At 39.3% G+C, this 17,896-nt stretch overlaps 1 protein-coding gene across 6 annotated transcripts in view; it reads right to left on the reverse strand.

The window, feature by feature from the left end:
• ESRP2 (epithelial splicing regulatory protein 2) overlaps positions 1 to 17,640 on the reverse strand; it is a 47,200-nt gene extending 29,560 nt beyond the window's left edge. For 5 of the 6 annotated variants that reach the window (XM_076349334.1, XM_076349332.1, XM_076349336.1 and 2 more), the window contains exons 1-3: positions 17,459 to 17,640; positions 17,064 to 17,216; positions 16,012 to 16,140 (exon numbers count right to left, since the gene is read on the reverse strand). In XM_076349334.1, coding sequence (XP_076205449.1) covers positions 16,012 to 16,140; positions 17,064 to 17,198 — 264 coding nt within the window. In that variant the 5' untranslated portion in view covers positions 17,199 to 17,216; positions 17,459 to 17,640. Of the gene's footprint in view, positions 1 to 16,011; positions 16,141 to 17,063; positions 17,217 to 17,338; positions 17,379 to 17,458 lie in introns of those variants that run through there. The other variant, XM_076349333.1, reaches the window with a different exon arrangement.
• Between the last annotated feature and the right edge of the window lie 256 nt (positions 17,641 to 17,896).

Raw genomic sequence — 17,896 nt, forward strand, 5'->3', positions numbered from 1 at the left:
AACATAAGTTAAGCAATTCGGAGTTCCTGCGGAAAAGCCATCTTCAGCCTCCTTTGTCGCACTATGAATTTCAGGCAGCATCTCAAAACAACCTCGAACCAGCATACACCCAAATGTAGCAAGCTAAGGACAAGTTAAGACCAGTGCCAGATTTACATTACATTTTTCTGTCTCACATGTTGAACAACCTGTCCACAACTCTGTCATTTCGTAAATTCCATCCACATCTCCTTCACTCCACTAATAAAAACTCTCTCAGCTATTTACCTCCTGCCATTCATCTTCATGCTGCCCTCCATAGCACTCCCCCACTTGAGCATGCAAAACTGCCCCACCTTAAGACTTCCTCCACCAAGCTCACACACCCTGTGTCTCCCTTGTTAATCTACTCACTTCATAGCAACAGAGTTATACAGTGTTAATCACCACTCTTTGCATCTTGCAACCAGCCCTCATTTCAACTGCAAGAACCACAGCGTATTGGCATCACCCTCCACCCTTTATTGCTTATTCCACCCGATCAGTCTCTCTAGTAGAGCTCTGATGAATCACTCCATATTTAAAGGAACATGTTCAATAATTCAATACTGAGTTAAAAACTGAACAGTGAGAAGAAGAATCAAACAAGCTGCTCTGTACATTTACCTCCACGAAACCTAAAACAGTTCTTAGAGAAAAGGTGGTGAGAGGGAAGGACTGAGTTTGAGCACCGGTTTGAAAAACTGGCTAAACAGGATTTTGGTCATGTAGCTGAGAGTACAAAGAGAGCGAAGAGACATGTTTTGCCAGCAGCAAAGCTGGATGAAAGCCAGCACAAGCTGCTGTGTTTTCTGCAAATGAATCCCAAGTGGCTGAAATGACACAGCCCCCTTCGTGTTGCCTTAACTATAACTGAACAAAGCTGTGGATCTTAGAGAAACAAGAAGATTCCTCATTAAGCTCTTTCTATAGTTATGATGCACAAAGCACTAAAATAAACCTCTGGCTATTTGGATATTCCCATTTCCCTAACTAAAAATAGCTCTCATCCTTGAGAAAGGCCACTGCATCTGCGCTGTATCTGTGCCTGGCATGGTAATGAAATACTGAGATAATTCAGTTGCAGAATGCATCCATGCTGTCAACGGAACCATTTCTAAAACACCAAGATACTCTTGGGGAATCTCTCTTTAATTCATCTCCGAGAAATAACAGAAAATTTGGCTGCTTCTTACTCATCAGACCTCCAGCAGCTCCTAGTGCATCTTCAAAATAGGATCCTTTCCTTTAGCAATGCACAAAGTTTCTCTGTTTTGCTTCTTTTAGCCCTACTGACCCATCACAGCTAACAGCACCAGGCAAGACACAAAATTATTCACAAAGCTTCAGAATTAAAGGCATCCTTGCAATTTAACCAGGTCTGGAATGTTATGCCAAAGCATAACATAAAAATCCAGAAAGAACCTTAGCTTGTAGTCCACGCTTAAGCTAGACATGCATCTATTCCCAGGTAGAAAGATGAGTTATTAGATTTATCAATATTCTTTGCACAAAGGATGGTCCTCACAGCGTGGGGACCTGGCTTCAAAATCAGTGGTAGACAGGCATGTTACTAAATTGCCCAGAGATAACAATTTGGAGATTACACATGAATACATGATCCAGTTTCTGCCAAATTAGCATACCAAAAAGTGCTCATTTTGACTTCTATGCCATCTTTAGACTTAGGTGGGAGGGCAAATCACACCTAGTCCAGCCAAAAATTAAGACACGAGACAGACAGATGATACTTGATTTGGGATAAAGCCTGTCAAAAGAATTTGAACAGGCTTAGCATTCTAGATCAGTCTTTTGCAAGAAAAAAAAAACAACAACAAAAACCAAAAAACAACACACCAACCCAAAACCAAACCTTATTCAGGAGTGACATCTTTTGGTCATTATTAAAAGGAAAACTTTCAGGAATAGCTTAGAAGAAAAGTTATTTTGGCTCACCTATGCTCATATATGCCAATATATTCCCTTGAGCTTAAAGAACTCGCATAACTAATATGTAACTGTCCCAGAGAAAGTGAAAATATACTCCACAGATCTGTAAAACACACTGTTTGAGATGGAAAAAGTTTTATCTGAGGCATATAAATGTAGACTGCTTACATCTCTTTTGCTCAACCTGGAAAATTAGCTACATGTGTTCTTTTTTCCATATTCGTTTTAAGAAATCAAGAATAAATTTTCACTCTGACCAGCACGCATCTCCATGCGAAGCAGAATCTAGACATCTATTTTAGATCTCTTTCACAAATTATTTTACCCACATAAGAGACTTCCTCCAGTAATGAATTATTAGAAAAAAAGGTGGAGGGCAGCATAGAAACGATTACAGGCAGACAGCTCTAATATACAGATATATGTATCTCTGTGTACTCATGCATATGTTTATGTATAGAATTATATATAGTGACATAAATTATAATATTAAAAAATCTCATCAGTTCAGCTGAACTTTCATGTTTGCATGTCTAACAATTCAGACTTTCTAAATTTATAAAATTATTTCTAAATTTCAGTTCACTATATTCCTCAACATTTTCTTTAAGTCCTGAAACTTGTTACATTTTATTAGCATAATGAAGTTTGAGAACTACAGCTCGTAGTCTATCAGACACATTATCAAATAGAATTTACCAAAACAAATCAATAATACTATAAGGTCTATACAGACTCACACATATATATCCGTGTTTTATGTTGTAGAAACAACTTAAGTAGCAACCGCATAAAGCACTTCTTTCTCAATCCAGAAATATCAGAGTTCACTCTCATGCATACTTTCACACTTCACCACATGTGAATTGTCAATTGAAAAAAAGAGATGTTAAACTTTCCTAATTGGAGCTCTCCTAGCAATGAGACCACATACTTCACATATTAACATCATATATACTACCACTTTGCAACAAACATCACATGTGCTTTGACTAAAGCCATACTGTTTATACCCATGTATGATATCCAGTCTTACTGGTGTTAAAAAAAAAAAAATCATCATTACGTATTAGACATTACTGTAATTCACTACCTTAGAGCTTTAGACTGTCTTTTAGGCCTTTGTTGTGGGTCATTCTTTGCTTGTAGCATAGAGCATATAACAATGATCTGTCTTCTTTCAGGTAAGAGAAGCATGGAGAACAAATGACAATCTCCAAAGAGGTCTCTCTGAAGAGTCCCTACTCCAAGTTCTGCTTCAACAGGCAAAGATATTGCAGTTCTTTCCATAAAATGAGGCTTTGAGGCAAGTGCTCTACAATTTATTGCCAGAGAACACCCAAAACCAGTTACATAGTTGCAGGTGCGGTTCCTGAAAGGAGATGTCCAGTGGTTGAGCACTGAAACAGGCTGCCCAGAGAAGTTGCAGAGTCTCCATCCTTGGAGATATTCAAGACCCAACTGGACATGGTCCTTGGCAGCCTGCTCTAGCTGACCCTGCTTTCAGAGGTTGGACTCGATGACATCTATAGATCTCTTCCAACCTCAGCTACTGTGTGATTCTCTGATCTCTTTGGACTCTCTCTGTTTTGCCTACTCTGCAGCTACACTAAAGATCATTACATCAATACCACCATAGTGTATACATGTGTGTGTGGGGGGTGTTTGGGGAAGGACGTGTTATCTGGGGTGGGGGGGGAAGGGGAGGAAATCAAGAGGTGAGATGCAGCCAAATTAGATTAACGGAACTTTTCTGCCACCAAAACATAAGCAAGACTGGAGCACCACTGAAAAACAAACATCCAGCAACCCTGAAGCCTCCCTTCAGACTTAAAGGCTCTAATACAGCATGAGAAATCTCAAGAGTAACAAGCCATGGGTTTGGTATACAAAGCTTGAACACACACAACATACCATGACTTGTCAACTTTGGGAAATATTTTCACTTGGACTTTGTGCCTCAGACCCTACAGCCATGAGGGTTTCACATTTATTTACAATACTCTCCATGGGCAGTTTTCTGCTCCTTCACTCTTCAAACCCTGGTGATAACGTCAGCCTTATCCATGCAATGGAGGAATTTAAAGCATGTCAATACTACTGGGAGGTGCACAGACTGCATTTCAGCAGTATTTACAAGTATGATAACCCTTTAGTGGGCTAGGTAACTTTTTAAACAGAGAATCCTATAGTAAGCCCTTGCCTTTGTTCATCTGTTAACTGCTATTCCACACGGCTGATAATGGATACATGGCGACCTTGTACTGAAACTGCTGTATGGAAAAAAAGAAAAAAAGCGTAAGCCACAGTGCAGCCACAAGCTGCACCTAACTTTTTTTTCCCCTTCCAGCAAAATAGGAAAAATTACTGTATTTAGATATTATTCAGACACAAACATGAAAAAGAAATTGCCCCTTGGTTTTATTTCTTTGCAGGGGAAACTTACAGAAGATGACAGAGGCAGCCCAGGTCCATTCGCTAGTAATGTTCAAAACCAATATTGCCAGTTTGATTTCTCCTATTAAGAGGAAAGCAATTTTTTGCTCTACTGAACACTAATGCCCAAGATTATTTAGTGACTGAAGACTAGCCTGGACAAAAGCATGGTTTTCATTTCCAGCATGCCACAGACAATGTAGCTGTGCTCAATATGACCAGTCAAGTTACATATCACTTTATACCTTATGAGGTACTATAAACTGTATTAAACAACTGAATGAGTAATCAGTCACAATGGCCACCATAAATGTATGAGAGAGAGAGAGAGATACGTACATATTACCCAAAACCAGCCAGAGTTTCCATCCAACTTTGGAATTTGCAAGTGTAAGAGCAGGTTTTGCTCTCCTCAGTCTCAAGGAGATGCAGGATGTGGCACTGAGCTTCAAGCACTGTAGACTGTCTTCTCCTCAAGTATATTATGTTGCTTCTTATTACCTACTAAACTTGTTGTCATTTTGTATTCTTTCCTGAACAGAGGTCCAACAACAGCAAACCAGGTACTACACATCCTGCTGCTTCTGTTGCTGTTCCAAAACAGTTTCATCTACACTGGATGTCTGTATAGACATAAACTCATATTGTTGCCTTTCTCACAGAAAGAAACTAATCCTTTTCCACCCATGGAATGAGCTAACAAAGGTAACAGGGTTAAGGTCTCAACTATCCTATGCTTGGGATTCTGCCATAAAATTCCAAAATCACAAACCTTCAAAAGAAGAAGTAGTTAAAAAATACAGAATTATATTTTTAAAGCTACTTAAGATATCCATCTTTTACTTTGTTGGGAAGCTGAAGTTCCAGGATTACTTCCTCCTCCTCATTGTCATCACACAGGTCACCACAGAGTTCTCAAGTCAAGAAGGCACACAGCCTACATATACCTCTTATAATGACTGCAAGAGTTCAAGGGAGAAAAATTGAAGGTACTCTTCAAGTTCATCACATCCTTCCATCCAACAAAACATAGAAAAGTACTTTAAAATTCATCATACTCCTTCAGAATTACATAGAGGGACTGGAAACTTTAAGCTTAGGTGAGGGTAGCCTACAGCTCATTTTCTGCATAAAAATAGGTTTGTTTATCATGGTTCAGCAACAGGTAGAATATGAAATACAGAAATGGAGCAACAGTTGTCATGCTTTGCCTGTCCGGTGACAGTTTGTACAGCATAGAAAACAGACCATTGTGACTCAGGACTGTGATAAACTGTCTTAAAGGTGAAAATTCCACATTATTTCTTTCTTTGGCTCATTTTAATTGGGCCTGGGTCTTTGTGCGACAGAGTAAACAATAGCTAACTAAAGTTTTAATTCTTCATAGGAAAGAAAGCAAAAATCCAACCTTCTGCCAAGACAAAGATCTGTCCAAGCCATGCCACTTGAACATTTTATGACCATTTTTGATTAATTATTTCTTAGATGGAAGTTTGCAACACCATTATTTGTATGCTTTCCAGCTATGGTATCTACAGCATCTAATTCAGGTAATGCATTAAGCATAAAAGGCAAGACCATGGTTCAGGCCATCTAAATGTCACAGCAATCAGGTCACAGCTTTTATCTTCAAAAGCACAATCTGTTGTAATAAGAGAGTGTTGAAATATGCAGAGTACTCCACAAATAAGCTACTTGAAGTTAGCCTTCTGTAAGATAAAGCACCCCAGTCCAGCAACATAAGAATTTCACAGTTTCTGGACTTACCTTACTATGATATTATGTGTCAGAAAACTGCTAAATAAGGAAACACTTACTGAGATAAAATAAGTTTTCACCTTTAAATTAACCTGTATGAAAGAGGCCACTAGCTATCAAAACCAACAAAATAATGTAAAAAAGATGCCTATCTTGCAGAACACCTTAGTGTTTGTTAGCACAGATTATTCATGTGTCTGTCTTTAAGCAAAAGGAAACTGAATATTAGTAATGAAAAAAATCCATACTCTGTCAACCTTTTACCTACATTTCAAGCAGGATTACAATGGTGCCTCACACTCCTCATAGGCTGCTGGCTATCAGCTCAACTCACAGAGCAAGTTATTACAGCCTGAAAGACAAGGTTGAACATACTTTCCAAACTCTAGGTTTTAATTAATGCCATGACTGCAATATTTCCTAAAGTCTTGATTTAAGCACAAGCTCTCTCTCACAGCGTTCTATACCTCCCCCACTCCCACTTACCTGTTTCAAGGACAAACTTTCATTAGCAACGTGATCTTTAGCACTGGCTCTATTGACTGTAATGCATGGTACTGCTCTATTTACTCAACACTACCTCATTGTTTGTAGTGCAAGCTTAACCAGTTGTAGAATAGCCAATACCTGCAAAATTAAAGCATTTTTTTCTTTTGGGTTGTTTTTCAGGTTGTTTTTGTAGTAATATCCAGGGAAAGTAAAGAGGAGACATAAAAAGAAAGAAGACATACCTATTATCCACAATTCAGTTTCCTTCAAGATTCCCTAATACTCCTGCCTCTCCTTTAGACTTACACTGTAAGAGTATCATAGGCATGGACTCTCCTGAATAACAGCCTTGAGATCCATGAAGTATCTTTGCTTACATAAGAAACCAAGTGATTCTTGCTCAAACCCTTACAAATACCAGCAAAAAAGTCAAACTTCTCTAAACTGGCTCTACTCTGCTTTAGAAACAGGGAGTTTTCCCTTTCTTGTTCAATGTGCTTTCACAAAAACATAAAGGAGAAGTGGAAGTAGATCCCTAAGTCAGCTTGCCTTTAATCTCTGAAATTTTACAGTCACAGATTAGGGCAGCAACCCCATGCATCAGGAACCGATTATGTTTGATAAAAGGAAAAATGAGAGTAGGAAATTATTATCTCTAAGATTTTAGCAGTTCATAACTGAGTAAGATCAGAATTTACACTTGGCCTTCCAAAGGATTCAGACCTGCCCAATACAAAACAAGGACTGTCGTGGTTTAACCTCAGTTGGCAACTGACCACCACACAGCTGCTTGCTCACTCCCCCCCGCCCCCCGGTGGGATGGGGGAGAGAATTGGAAGAGCGCAAGTGAGAAAAACTCGTGGTGACAATATAATGGTGACATTATTTAGATTATTTATTTAGATGTTGCTTCCTTTTATAGAACTACATCCTCTCTTTCAGGTAGCTTCTTGTTTCCAAAGTGAGTTCATTATGACCGCAAGACTTGATATGAGTTGTCTGGAATATGAACTAAGTCACACAGCTTCTTGTGATCAATTCTCAGTGTCTGAGGTTTATAGGAAGAGGGGGTTGATTTATATTTTCTTTTGTTTCTTTAAGCATACCACAAGAGCAGCAGTTTTCTTCTCCTGCATTTAATATTTACACAGTGCCATTTCACATGCTTTACAATAAGCAAAAGTCCATACTGTAACAGTTTAATTGTGGTGTAAGAAATAACATCGGCTAATACACTCAAGTAATCAATCAAACAAACCCCCAAACTCTGTCATAGTCATATTCTTGTAACTGCTATGTATTTTCCAGTTCTCAATCTCGTGCATCTCCCTCCAATCCAATAGTTATTTGATTCAAGAGGTTTGACGTGTTATACACTGTTTTGCATCTCCCTTCAGCTGCAAAGGACTCCTAAATTGACTTTCAGGTACACAGCTACAATAAGATCTACTTACAAAGCAAAACCTCTACAGTGGTTTTCGCACTTTGTTTTCCAAGTTGCATACTATAGCTCTACTTTATTCTTAAGTAATTCTGTTGCAGTGAATTGCATTATCAGGAAAGTAATTCTGCCACAATTTCTGTAAAGACGTTTAATTTCACACACTACCAACGTCTACACAATTCATTATAATGTTAAAGCACATCCTTAAATTTCTCTAAAATTAGAGCCAAGGAATGGCAACACCACTAATTAAGTTTTGATTTCAATTCAGTAAGAATGATAACACAATTCAGACACTGCCCTAGAGCTCTAATAATAGAACCTTTTCTTTTAAGCTAACAGGTATCCAAAATCATCACAGGAGCCAAGTTTTTGTGAAAGAGAATACAACTGTTTCTTAATCTTAAAGTTAAGTTTCTTTCCAATGTTTTAGTGCTAACACAACGTCCATTTCTCAACACTTCTTGCCCCTCTCTGCCCACTGCAGCTCTACAAAGAAAGGTAGCAGGGGGGAAAGAAAAACTAAAATATTTTTAAATGCAAGTTCAGGAGAAGTGGCAGGGTTGGGTTTTTTATTTGTTTTGTCACTCATCACAAGTGGTGAGCATTTAAATTTCAATTCCCAATACCTTTTGCATAATATTTATCTTATAACTCACATCTACCTTCACAGCATGTGGATTTAATGAATGAGGGACAGATTAGTAAAGCAGCTGCTTATAAACAAAGCAAAAACAGAGGCTATTGTATAGAAGTATACTGGAGTAAGCTGTGAACAGTTTAAAGCACATCAACACAGATTTATCAGAGCAAAGCACTAAAAAACAGTCCGTAGAGCAAACATGACTTCTGATTCTGTACCTTCTTAGGACACACACGTGAAGTTGCTTTTCAGAGTATGAATATTTTCCTTCTTTCTTGAAATAAGGTTGTAGCTAACAGAAATGGATCATGAAGGAAAACAACATGATCTCTCTGCAGTTTTAATGCAAAGCAGCAACTATTATGAAGAAAAAAAAGCTTTTCCAGAGCAGACAGGAGATGGCAAAGACATGAATGTGAAGAAGAGGGAGAATTACTGTTTATGTTTCTAATTAAGAGACATAAAAGTTCCAATTTTAACCATAGAAATTATAAAATAAAACAGGGCTGACATTATGTTGCTACAAAAAAAAAAAATTAATCTCCAATCAGCATTTTTAGTTTTGGCCACAACACTGCTTTCCTAGCAATATCAATTCCAGCATCTATGCGTCACTCTTAAACCTAACTGTTCAGCAAAGAAGTGCTGCAACATGTTGACAGAGATGTTGCCCTTGTTTGGCAGCACTTAACTACCCAAGACCTTCTGCATATAACTTAAGGGTGTTTTTTTTTTTTTTAAAAAAGGAAAAAAAAATTCCAAGTAAACCAACACACAGATGCAAGAACCATGCAACCCTTTCAAAAGCTGTGACAAGAACCAGATAAAATGCTACCAGAGGAAGAGGGGAACAGTGGAGGCTTGCAGACAATCCAGAGTATCCACACAAGTTTTCTAAGCTGCTTCCATGTTAATGTGTAAGAACTGGTAGAAGCACTGCACATATACTTATTGTCAAAATGGTAGAATACAAATCCTTTATTCCTCAATTATTCCTCAGCCACTTTTGAAAACCCTAACAACAGTTCATTAACACGTTTCCAGTGACTTTTCCAATAGCTACTTACAGCAAGTTAGAGGAAAGAAGTTCAAAGTCTCTGAGGATCATGCAATCCAGCAATCTTTGTACTAAAAGGCTTCTACTCTGTGTTTTACTGTCTTCCAATGACTTTAAAAAAAAGCTGCAAGTACAATTTCAAGTGAAATTCAAACATTCAGATATAATAGCATAGCTGTGAGAACATCCAAATGTGCTAGTGACACAGTTTTCAAACACTGCACTACATCACACTATGTGAAGTGTCAATAGTGTTTCAAGCTATTCTGGATAGGTCATAGTAAAGTTTATTTTTCTATATATGCTAATCCACCCAGTCTTGGTAAGAGATTTAATGTTACTGTTTAACTTCACCAGAACAAGCAGCAGCATTCACTATCATAACAAGTCTACTCAGGCTCATTCTCAAACCACTGGGCCACATTATTCACTTCTAATGAATATTGGTACTTACAATTTTCAGAGAAGAAGAGAGCCCAGGTAGCCAAGACTACCACATTTTTACGCTTGCAAAGAAAAGAATATGCAGCTTCAGACAAATTGCTTTATTTAATCCTCTGCTCATTCTGAACTGAAATGCACCTAAATATAGGAGCAATGCTTAAGGGAATACTCGAGGAATTCAGATGGAAGTATTGCAGCCTTCAGAGAAGCTAAGGTTATTGCTTTTCCACCAAACCTAATAGAACGTAAATGCTGCCAATAACAAATGCATTCACATGATCTACATATGTATATTCAGGTATACATATATATATTACATACATAACAGAGGAACTCATTCTGCTATTAACTCTTCTCTGCTTTTGAGGTAACAGATTTGAGTGCTTCAATAATAATGTAGCGGGAGCTGGGTAGCACAGAGGATTTGTAAAGGGAAAAATAGTTTACCTATACCATCAACAACAGAATTACAACTAGGGTTCTGAAACAAGAGTTAGCCACCCATTTTCACTGCTGGAAAAAAAAAAAAAATTCCACACTGTAACAGCGTGCAGCTACAGGAAGCATTAGCACATCCTTACTTCACCACAGTAAAGACTAACTATATTCCAATATTAGGTATCAAACATAACCAATGCTCATCTAAGTTTATCAATGGAAATAGGGAGCTAATTAAGGTGCTAATACATAGTAAGAACCCCGCATAAGGCTACATGCACACAGTACACTCAGCCCTCCTGTAAGAGCAGGTGTTTATCACTTACCTGCCCTGACAACCTGAAGGCCACCTTCTGTCTGTCAGGAAATCCTCATCATTCAAGGCTGATACCAAACCAAGGCCATAGTTTCACAATACAAACTGCTTGGTGGCCAACCTGTCTTAAAACGTTTCTTTCCTTTCACCCACACTGCTTGTCCACACCTTGGTGCTATGGCTGCCCTTGGAAAAACTACCTAATCTGCCACACTGTACATCAGACAGAACCACTCCAAACCAGAATCGTTTTTAACTCAGAACAGTGCCCTGCTCCAGTTTAATATGCACCCCAAAAACTTTTGTATTGGCAGAATGCAGGTGAGGGAGGTCCATGTAGCAGGACCTACCTAAGTGAAAGGTGCCACTAAAAAGTTTTCATGCAACTGCAGCTTGAGAACATGATGCGGGGGCAGAAATACCTTGAGCTGGTATCGCCATCAAACATGTTGGATCATGAAAATACAACCAAAGGGTGTAGTTTCATGGGACGTGAGCTTGGACAGCAAAGCAGCTTAGAAGTTCCCACCCTACCTGCTCATTTCAGTGATCCTGTTTACAGCACAGCTTCACAAAGAGTTTTACTGACACAACAAAAAGAAGGCAAAGTATGGTGTAGGGGCAAGAAAGAAGCTGGCTTCACTGCTGAAGCCAAATCTTGTGAAACTACACCCTAAGTATTTGTTGTGGAGAGAACAGCCTGCTCGGTAACACTTGCCAAAGGTTTGCCAAACACCTGCTCCAAAACTTCAGAACTCAGACCCAGCAAATATTCCAAAATACAGACTCTGTTAGGAGTTTCATTGAGTTGATGCAATCATCAAATAATCTGAAGTTGGAAGACCAACCACGAGACTCAAGAAAAAATAAAAAAAGAAAAAAAAAATCACCCTGCATTTTCAGGCTTTTTTCTGCAGTCCGGAGGTTCAGAGATGTATTAAAAAAAATTTCAAAAAATCATTTATCCAAAATGAAGGCATGACAGCTGGCAAGTGAGCCAAGAAAACTTTCTGCTAGCACTTTGTGAAGAAGAGGCTGCAGAACAAGTTTCTCTTAAAAAAAAAAGTTGTAACCGGTTTATCAGGTTAGAGGAATTCACCGGTTCTTCCACCTCTCCCCCCATCCCATTTGTTTCCAAATGCTCATCTAACCAGCTTGTTTCTTGCTGAATTTGTTGATATGTGAGAAAATAAATTGCACCTGCAGCTCAGCTGGATGATCAATAGGCATCCAAACATGCTTTAGAGAACTGGTAATTTGTTGTCACCTGATGAAGTAGCAACCCCTCAGTATTTGTAATTTGTGCATAGTTTAGGAGAGTGGGGGAAAAAAAGCCCAGCTTTGTCTGTCTATGTTTAAGAATATGAATCAAATCTATTATTGATGTATTGGATTCAATGTACAATACGATGAAAGATCAGCAAGACTAGGACAGTCTTTCAAACAATTTTTTAATACTTAAATGTCAATCCATAGATGAAATTTGGATGCTTTCAATAGGTCCAAAAGCAGACCCAGCTCTCATGAGAACCTCTCCCTTTTTATGTATATCGTTCAAAGTAAGATGGTAATTACAGCTAAATACTGCAGACAGCTCTCCAAAATTATTAGCTCTTCTTAGATTTATCCTTTGTCAGGGAGACATGCAAATATTGCCTTGCAAAAGGAAAGTAACATGTCTTAAGGCAAGTCATGTTGATTCAGCCAGGTTTTCTGTATGGGAAGGATTAAGAAATCCACTTTCAACTTAGTATTCGATCTTAAAGTTAGAACCCCCATGGCTAGAAGCAGAGAAGCCCATGAAGGTGTCAGCTTTTTGATGACAGAGTAATGGGCCTGAGAGAAAGGCAAAGTTCATTTTGGTTTTGCCTTTTAAAAGCAAGCTTCCATTCCTGCAAGGTTTCAGAGATCAACCTGAAAATAATTTTCTCCCTCAAAAGCTTGGAAACTGGGAAACCATAAAGCTGCAGCAGTTATTTAGAAAGATATAAATAACATGCTAAATAAGCCAGTCCTGTGATTTGAGGATCTGAACAACGAAACCTAGCAAGAATGTCCCAGTAATGGAAGAAACGTAGGACACTATTCCCTTTAGTAAGTAGTGTAGGTAATGCATGTTTAGAGGCTTACATCACAGGCTCAAGACAGTTCCAAATACACACTTGAACAAGAGATCTCCTACTTACTTTGTTAAAAAAAATCCTCACATTTTTCTACTCAGTAGCATTCTGCAACTACAACACCACCTCAGTCAGCAGCTATAAGTTCACCATTATTGGTCCAACAACAGAGATAAGTTATTAATGCCATTTTGAACTAAATACATCAAGCAGACTGCTTCCAAAGGACACACATTTTATGACTTCAGGTAACTATTTGCCTAATATTTGCACATTACCAGGATCTCTCCTCCCTACCCAAAACATAGCTATCAAAACATTGCACATCACCTATCAGAAAATACAGCTGGATCCCATAAATGCACTAGCATCTGTGGAATCAAATGCTTGTTACCATGGACAAGTACAGTATTTAAAAACTTGCAGCAAAATGTATAGAACATACACTGCAGCAAACAGCTTGGTTATTTGGGGGCACTGTGCTTCAGAACCTCACTTCGTAAAATTACACAGCAAAAACGTATCGGTGGGGAACCCTATTTTAGAATATTTCTTAAGACAAACCCAAGTAGTAAGTCATGTGAGATGTTAACACTGTAAGAATATGAAGTAAAATTGAAATGATGCATCATTTGTTGAAGTGCCTTGTTACAAGCAGAGTAAAGACTTAACCACAGATTACAGGCTTTTGGTAGACCCTATCATTGCTAGAAAGCGAACTAAACAGTAATAGAAGGAGGCTTCCTGTGGTCAGTGGAAAAACTCCAGACCCACACTACCTGATCGACTGCTTACCAGTTACGAATCACAGAATCAGAATCACAGAATGGTTGAGGTTGGGAGAGACCTCTGAAGCACAGATAAAAGTTACAATGGATTTGTGCTTAGTGATTCTCACTTCCCTCTACATGTAGAGACTGGGAACCCAAGGCAAAAGCCAGAAGCAGGCACTGAAACTTGCATTTATGTGATTGAGATGTGTGCTAAAGTGAGCGATTTTCAGCTGCATCTAATTTTCTACCACAATCCAAGCAGGGTGTGGAAAGCTAATTTCACACACTCTATAACATTATCTCAAATCAAGGTACAAGTCTACTTCCTTTTCCTCCTCCTTTTCAAATAACCACTTCACCCACCTGTGCTTTTGCTAATCAAAATACTTAACTGAGAAAAAAAAAACAACAAAAAAAACCCCAAACCTGTATGTGTTGACAAATACCTGACTTATCCTTAAAATACATGATGCAATTAAAATATTTAATGGACTTATCTTCAAAAATGCAGAAAAGGAGCTATTATTAAAGAATATGGGATTTTGCTTTTTGCCACCATTGCAAGCGGGAGGATGAATTAATTCTCTCCTAACTCCCACGGAGTCAGGACACATGGAGGGGAAGGGAGACAAGCTTAGGTAAAGCGTGTTCCCAGAGACCTATGACAGAACTTGCCACATCACAACTGGCATCCAACAATTAACAGCAAAATAATTATTTAGTTGCATAGATATGCCAAAGAAAAAGGAAAAAAATTGTTGTTCTTCCAAGAGTCTCTACCCACCTACACACAAAGGTAGTATTTCCTTTTATTTGCTAAGGCAGACCCACCTACAGTGCAATTTATGGCAATAAGATACAATCTCTCATAAAGTATTGAGTATAATTAAAGTGTGTCTGTTATAAAGGTAAACAGAGTGTACTAGGCTAAGCTGTTCCAGATGTCTTTAGTGCAAGATCTGGGACAAGATCAAACCTGCAGCTGCACATTTTCTCAGGGGTTATTTTGAAGCTTTAAAAAAAAAAAAAAAAAAAAAAAAATCACCTCTTGGTCTCTAGCAAAACTAGTGCAAGTAGAATAACTGCCATCTGCAGCTAATGTTGACAGATTTTAAGGCACATAAAAGTTACACAATTCTATTTTCAAAGCTACTCATTCCAGAGTGAAGTATTAACCATTCAGTATCAAAGAGGGTTAGGACCTAGTCTGCCAAGTTATCTGTGTCACCAGAAGTTACAGCAACATGAACCTGTTCTACTGCCTAAGCAAGTTTCTTGCTGAAACACACCTATGAATGATTCAGACAAGGTGTGGAAAGCCAGTTTTATATGTTACACAAAAATGCACTATTGTATTTTTCCATTCAAGCACATTTCATATATAGAAAAGACAGTGAAAGCAAGCAAACTTTCAGGAACTGCATATGTATACACTACTTGCATGAAAATTTTTTAGGTAACTTAGGGCCTCTTGAACCACAAGGATCATACAAATTTACAGATTTACTCTCTTAGTGTGATATTAAGTGAGCCAAAGAGCAATATACAGAAATCGTATAAAAAAACCCCAATCACTTTATAATCCACTAAACTAATTAAGCTCATCTGGAAAAGAGTGATACACAACAAGCACAGCTGATGTTTTATGAAAGTATAGTTTTGAAGATTTCAACTAACTTTAAGAATAACAAATGAGAAAAGGTCAAGTTTTTTAATACACATTATAGCAGTGAACCTGTAGATTAAAACATACCACCTGAATTTTGAAAGTTTGATTAGCACTGCTAAATTAAGAAGTGCTCTTATCGGCCCACTCTTTTAAGGCTTGAGTAAGAGAAATTTAGAATAAAAGTAGACCCATCAAAATAATCAGAAGCCAGATCTTCCAAGGACTAGAGTGTCAGCCCAAATACTCTGGCATTGTACATAACTGTTTCAGAATTACGGGGTTCCCATTTCAAATGGTTCAGGTCTCTTTTGGGTTAGCTTTAAAATAAGCACAAAAACTTGCTAATGATTTCAAAGGGAAAGGCAAAATTAAAGTCTATTTCTTTTATCAAAGCAATTGAATCTTGTCCCCAGGCTTCACCGTGAATAGCCCCTGCTCCCAAGAGCAGCACCTCACCTGTTGAAGAACCCGGTCCAGTGGTTCAGCTTTGCCCAATCCCTCTGGTGTTAAGCCACTCACTTCGCGACACTGGTCACTTAAGTCCAAGTTGTCTGCTTTCACCAGGGATTTGTGTAGTGTCCCTACCTAAAAACATTTAAGAAATGATGGACAGAAGTGAGGAACAATCAAATTAGCTCTTTTTAACAGTGCGTTGAGACTGCAGAAAAATCAGAAGGGTGCAGTATCACGTTCCTGATAACAATCGCAATGAGAAAAAGCATTTGTCGATTTCACAAATCGAAACCTTTTGCCTCGGTTTCTTTCCCTCCCGCCCAGGAGAGCCACGCTCTCTGCTTCGGTGAATCGGAGCTGGTTTTCATGTGATGCCTTTTGCAGTTAGCACCGATTTTTGCGGGAGTTGTTAACTGCAAAGGGAAGATCACGCAATGTTAAGGCAGTTTCCTGAATCTCTTCATGAAACTGATAGTCATGTTTGTTTTATCAAAGCCCTTCATCTCTAGGGGGTTCTTGATTATGATAGGGCTTTGGGAAAAAAAGATTAGAGCATATTTTCAGATTAGCCTAAAAATTAAAAGGAAGTCAATATTCTCTTAAAGGTTTATCCAAACACTGGGTTAAAAAAAAAAAAAAAAAGTCTCCCGCAGCAGGCCGCAAAGGGTCCAACGGTTACCCTGAAACAGCTCCCATGAAAGCATGCACGTTTGGAGCCTACTGAAGGCAGCTTTTTGTTTTAAAGCTTCGGAAGTCCGTAGACATCTTCGAATTCGAAGCTACAGATGTTTTAAGGGGGACGGGGCAGGGGGGTGGAAGCGACCAAACTTTCTTTAAGAGTTACTTCTTCCCTCAAAACGGAAGAAAAAAGGCCCTTCTTGAGCGGCTAACCCGATGAGTGAATGACCCCCGGGCAGGGGGGCCCCACTCCCTCCCCTCCCCTCGGTGCATTTGTGAAATGAACAAACGGCTCCGGGGAGGCGGCGAGCGGCCGGGCGAGCCTGCTCGCCCTGCGCCCGGGGAACGCGCCCTCGGACCGGGTGTCGAAGCCATACCTTCTTGCTGTGTAGATCCACAACTTGCCACACCAAGAGAATTAGTTCCCTCTCATCCGAACCCAGTTTAGCCCCATATGCACCAGCTGTTGCCCCAAACAACACCACCAAAGAGTCACTGTGCGAAGCCGTCATGACCACAGGGGGAAACAACTACAATCAAAAGCAGAGGTCAAAAAAAAAGAGAGAAAAAAAAAAAAAGACAAAAAAAAAAAGACAGACACACAAACAAACAAAAAAAAGAACAAAAAAATCCCACAAGGCTCACCCCCTACCTCCAAGTGATCAAAGGGGAAAGGAGCGAACGAGGAGTCACAGTATCAAGAGGAGAGAAAGAGCTATATAGGAGGTAGGGTGTTTGAGACAAAAAAAATGGAGAAAACTTGCATCTCTACCTGTTCCCGGTGATCTCCTTCTTCCCGGGGCTGATTGGGAGGTGAAATTAGCAAGCTGTGGGTTTCTTTCCCTCTGACATCATGGCAGAAGCCCAGCCTGGGCTTGGGCTTTTTTTTTTTTTTCCTCTTTTTTTTTTTTCCTTCCCCCTTCCCCTTCCCCTCTCCTGAGTTACCTGCCCTTGGTGCAGCTCATGTGACTCTAGTCAATCTCCCAGAGGGACAAGGCCATTGGGCCTTTGGAAAAGGTGTAGGAGGGACGGAGGGAGAATCAACGCCTGGCTGATCTGGCCTGATTGGTTTTTGAGGGAGATCAGAGGAAAACTCCCTTTCTCTCTCTTCAATTCTGCCTGCAGGAAGCGCCTCTACCTGCTTTCGGTTTTGCGGGATCCCGTCCGGCGCTGGGCGCGGGCAATGCGCGCTCCGGCTGCGCGCCCGCGG

This window comes from Aptenodytes patagonicus, chromosome 11 (assembly GCF_965638725.1).
Source record: "Aptenodytes patagonicus chromosome 11, bAptPat1.pri.cur, whole genome shotgun sequence".
NCBI lineage: Eukaryota > Metazoa > Chordata > Aves > Sphenisciformes > Spheniscidae > Aptenodytes > Aptenodytes patagonicus.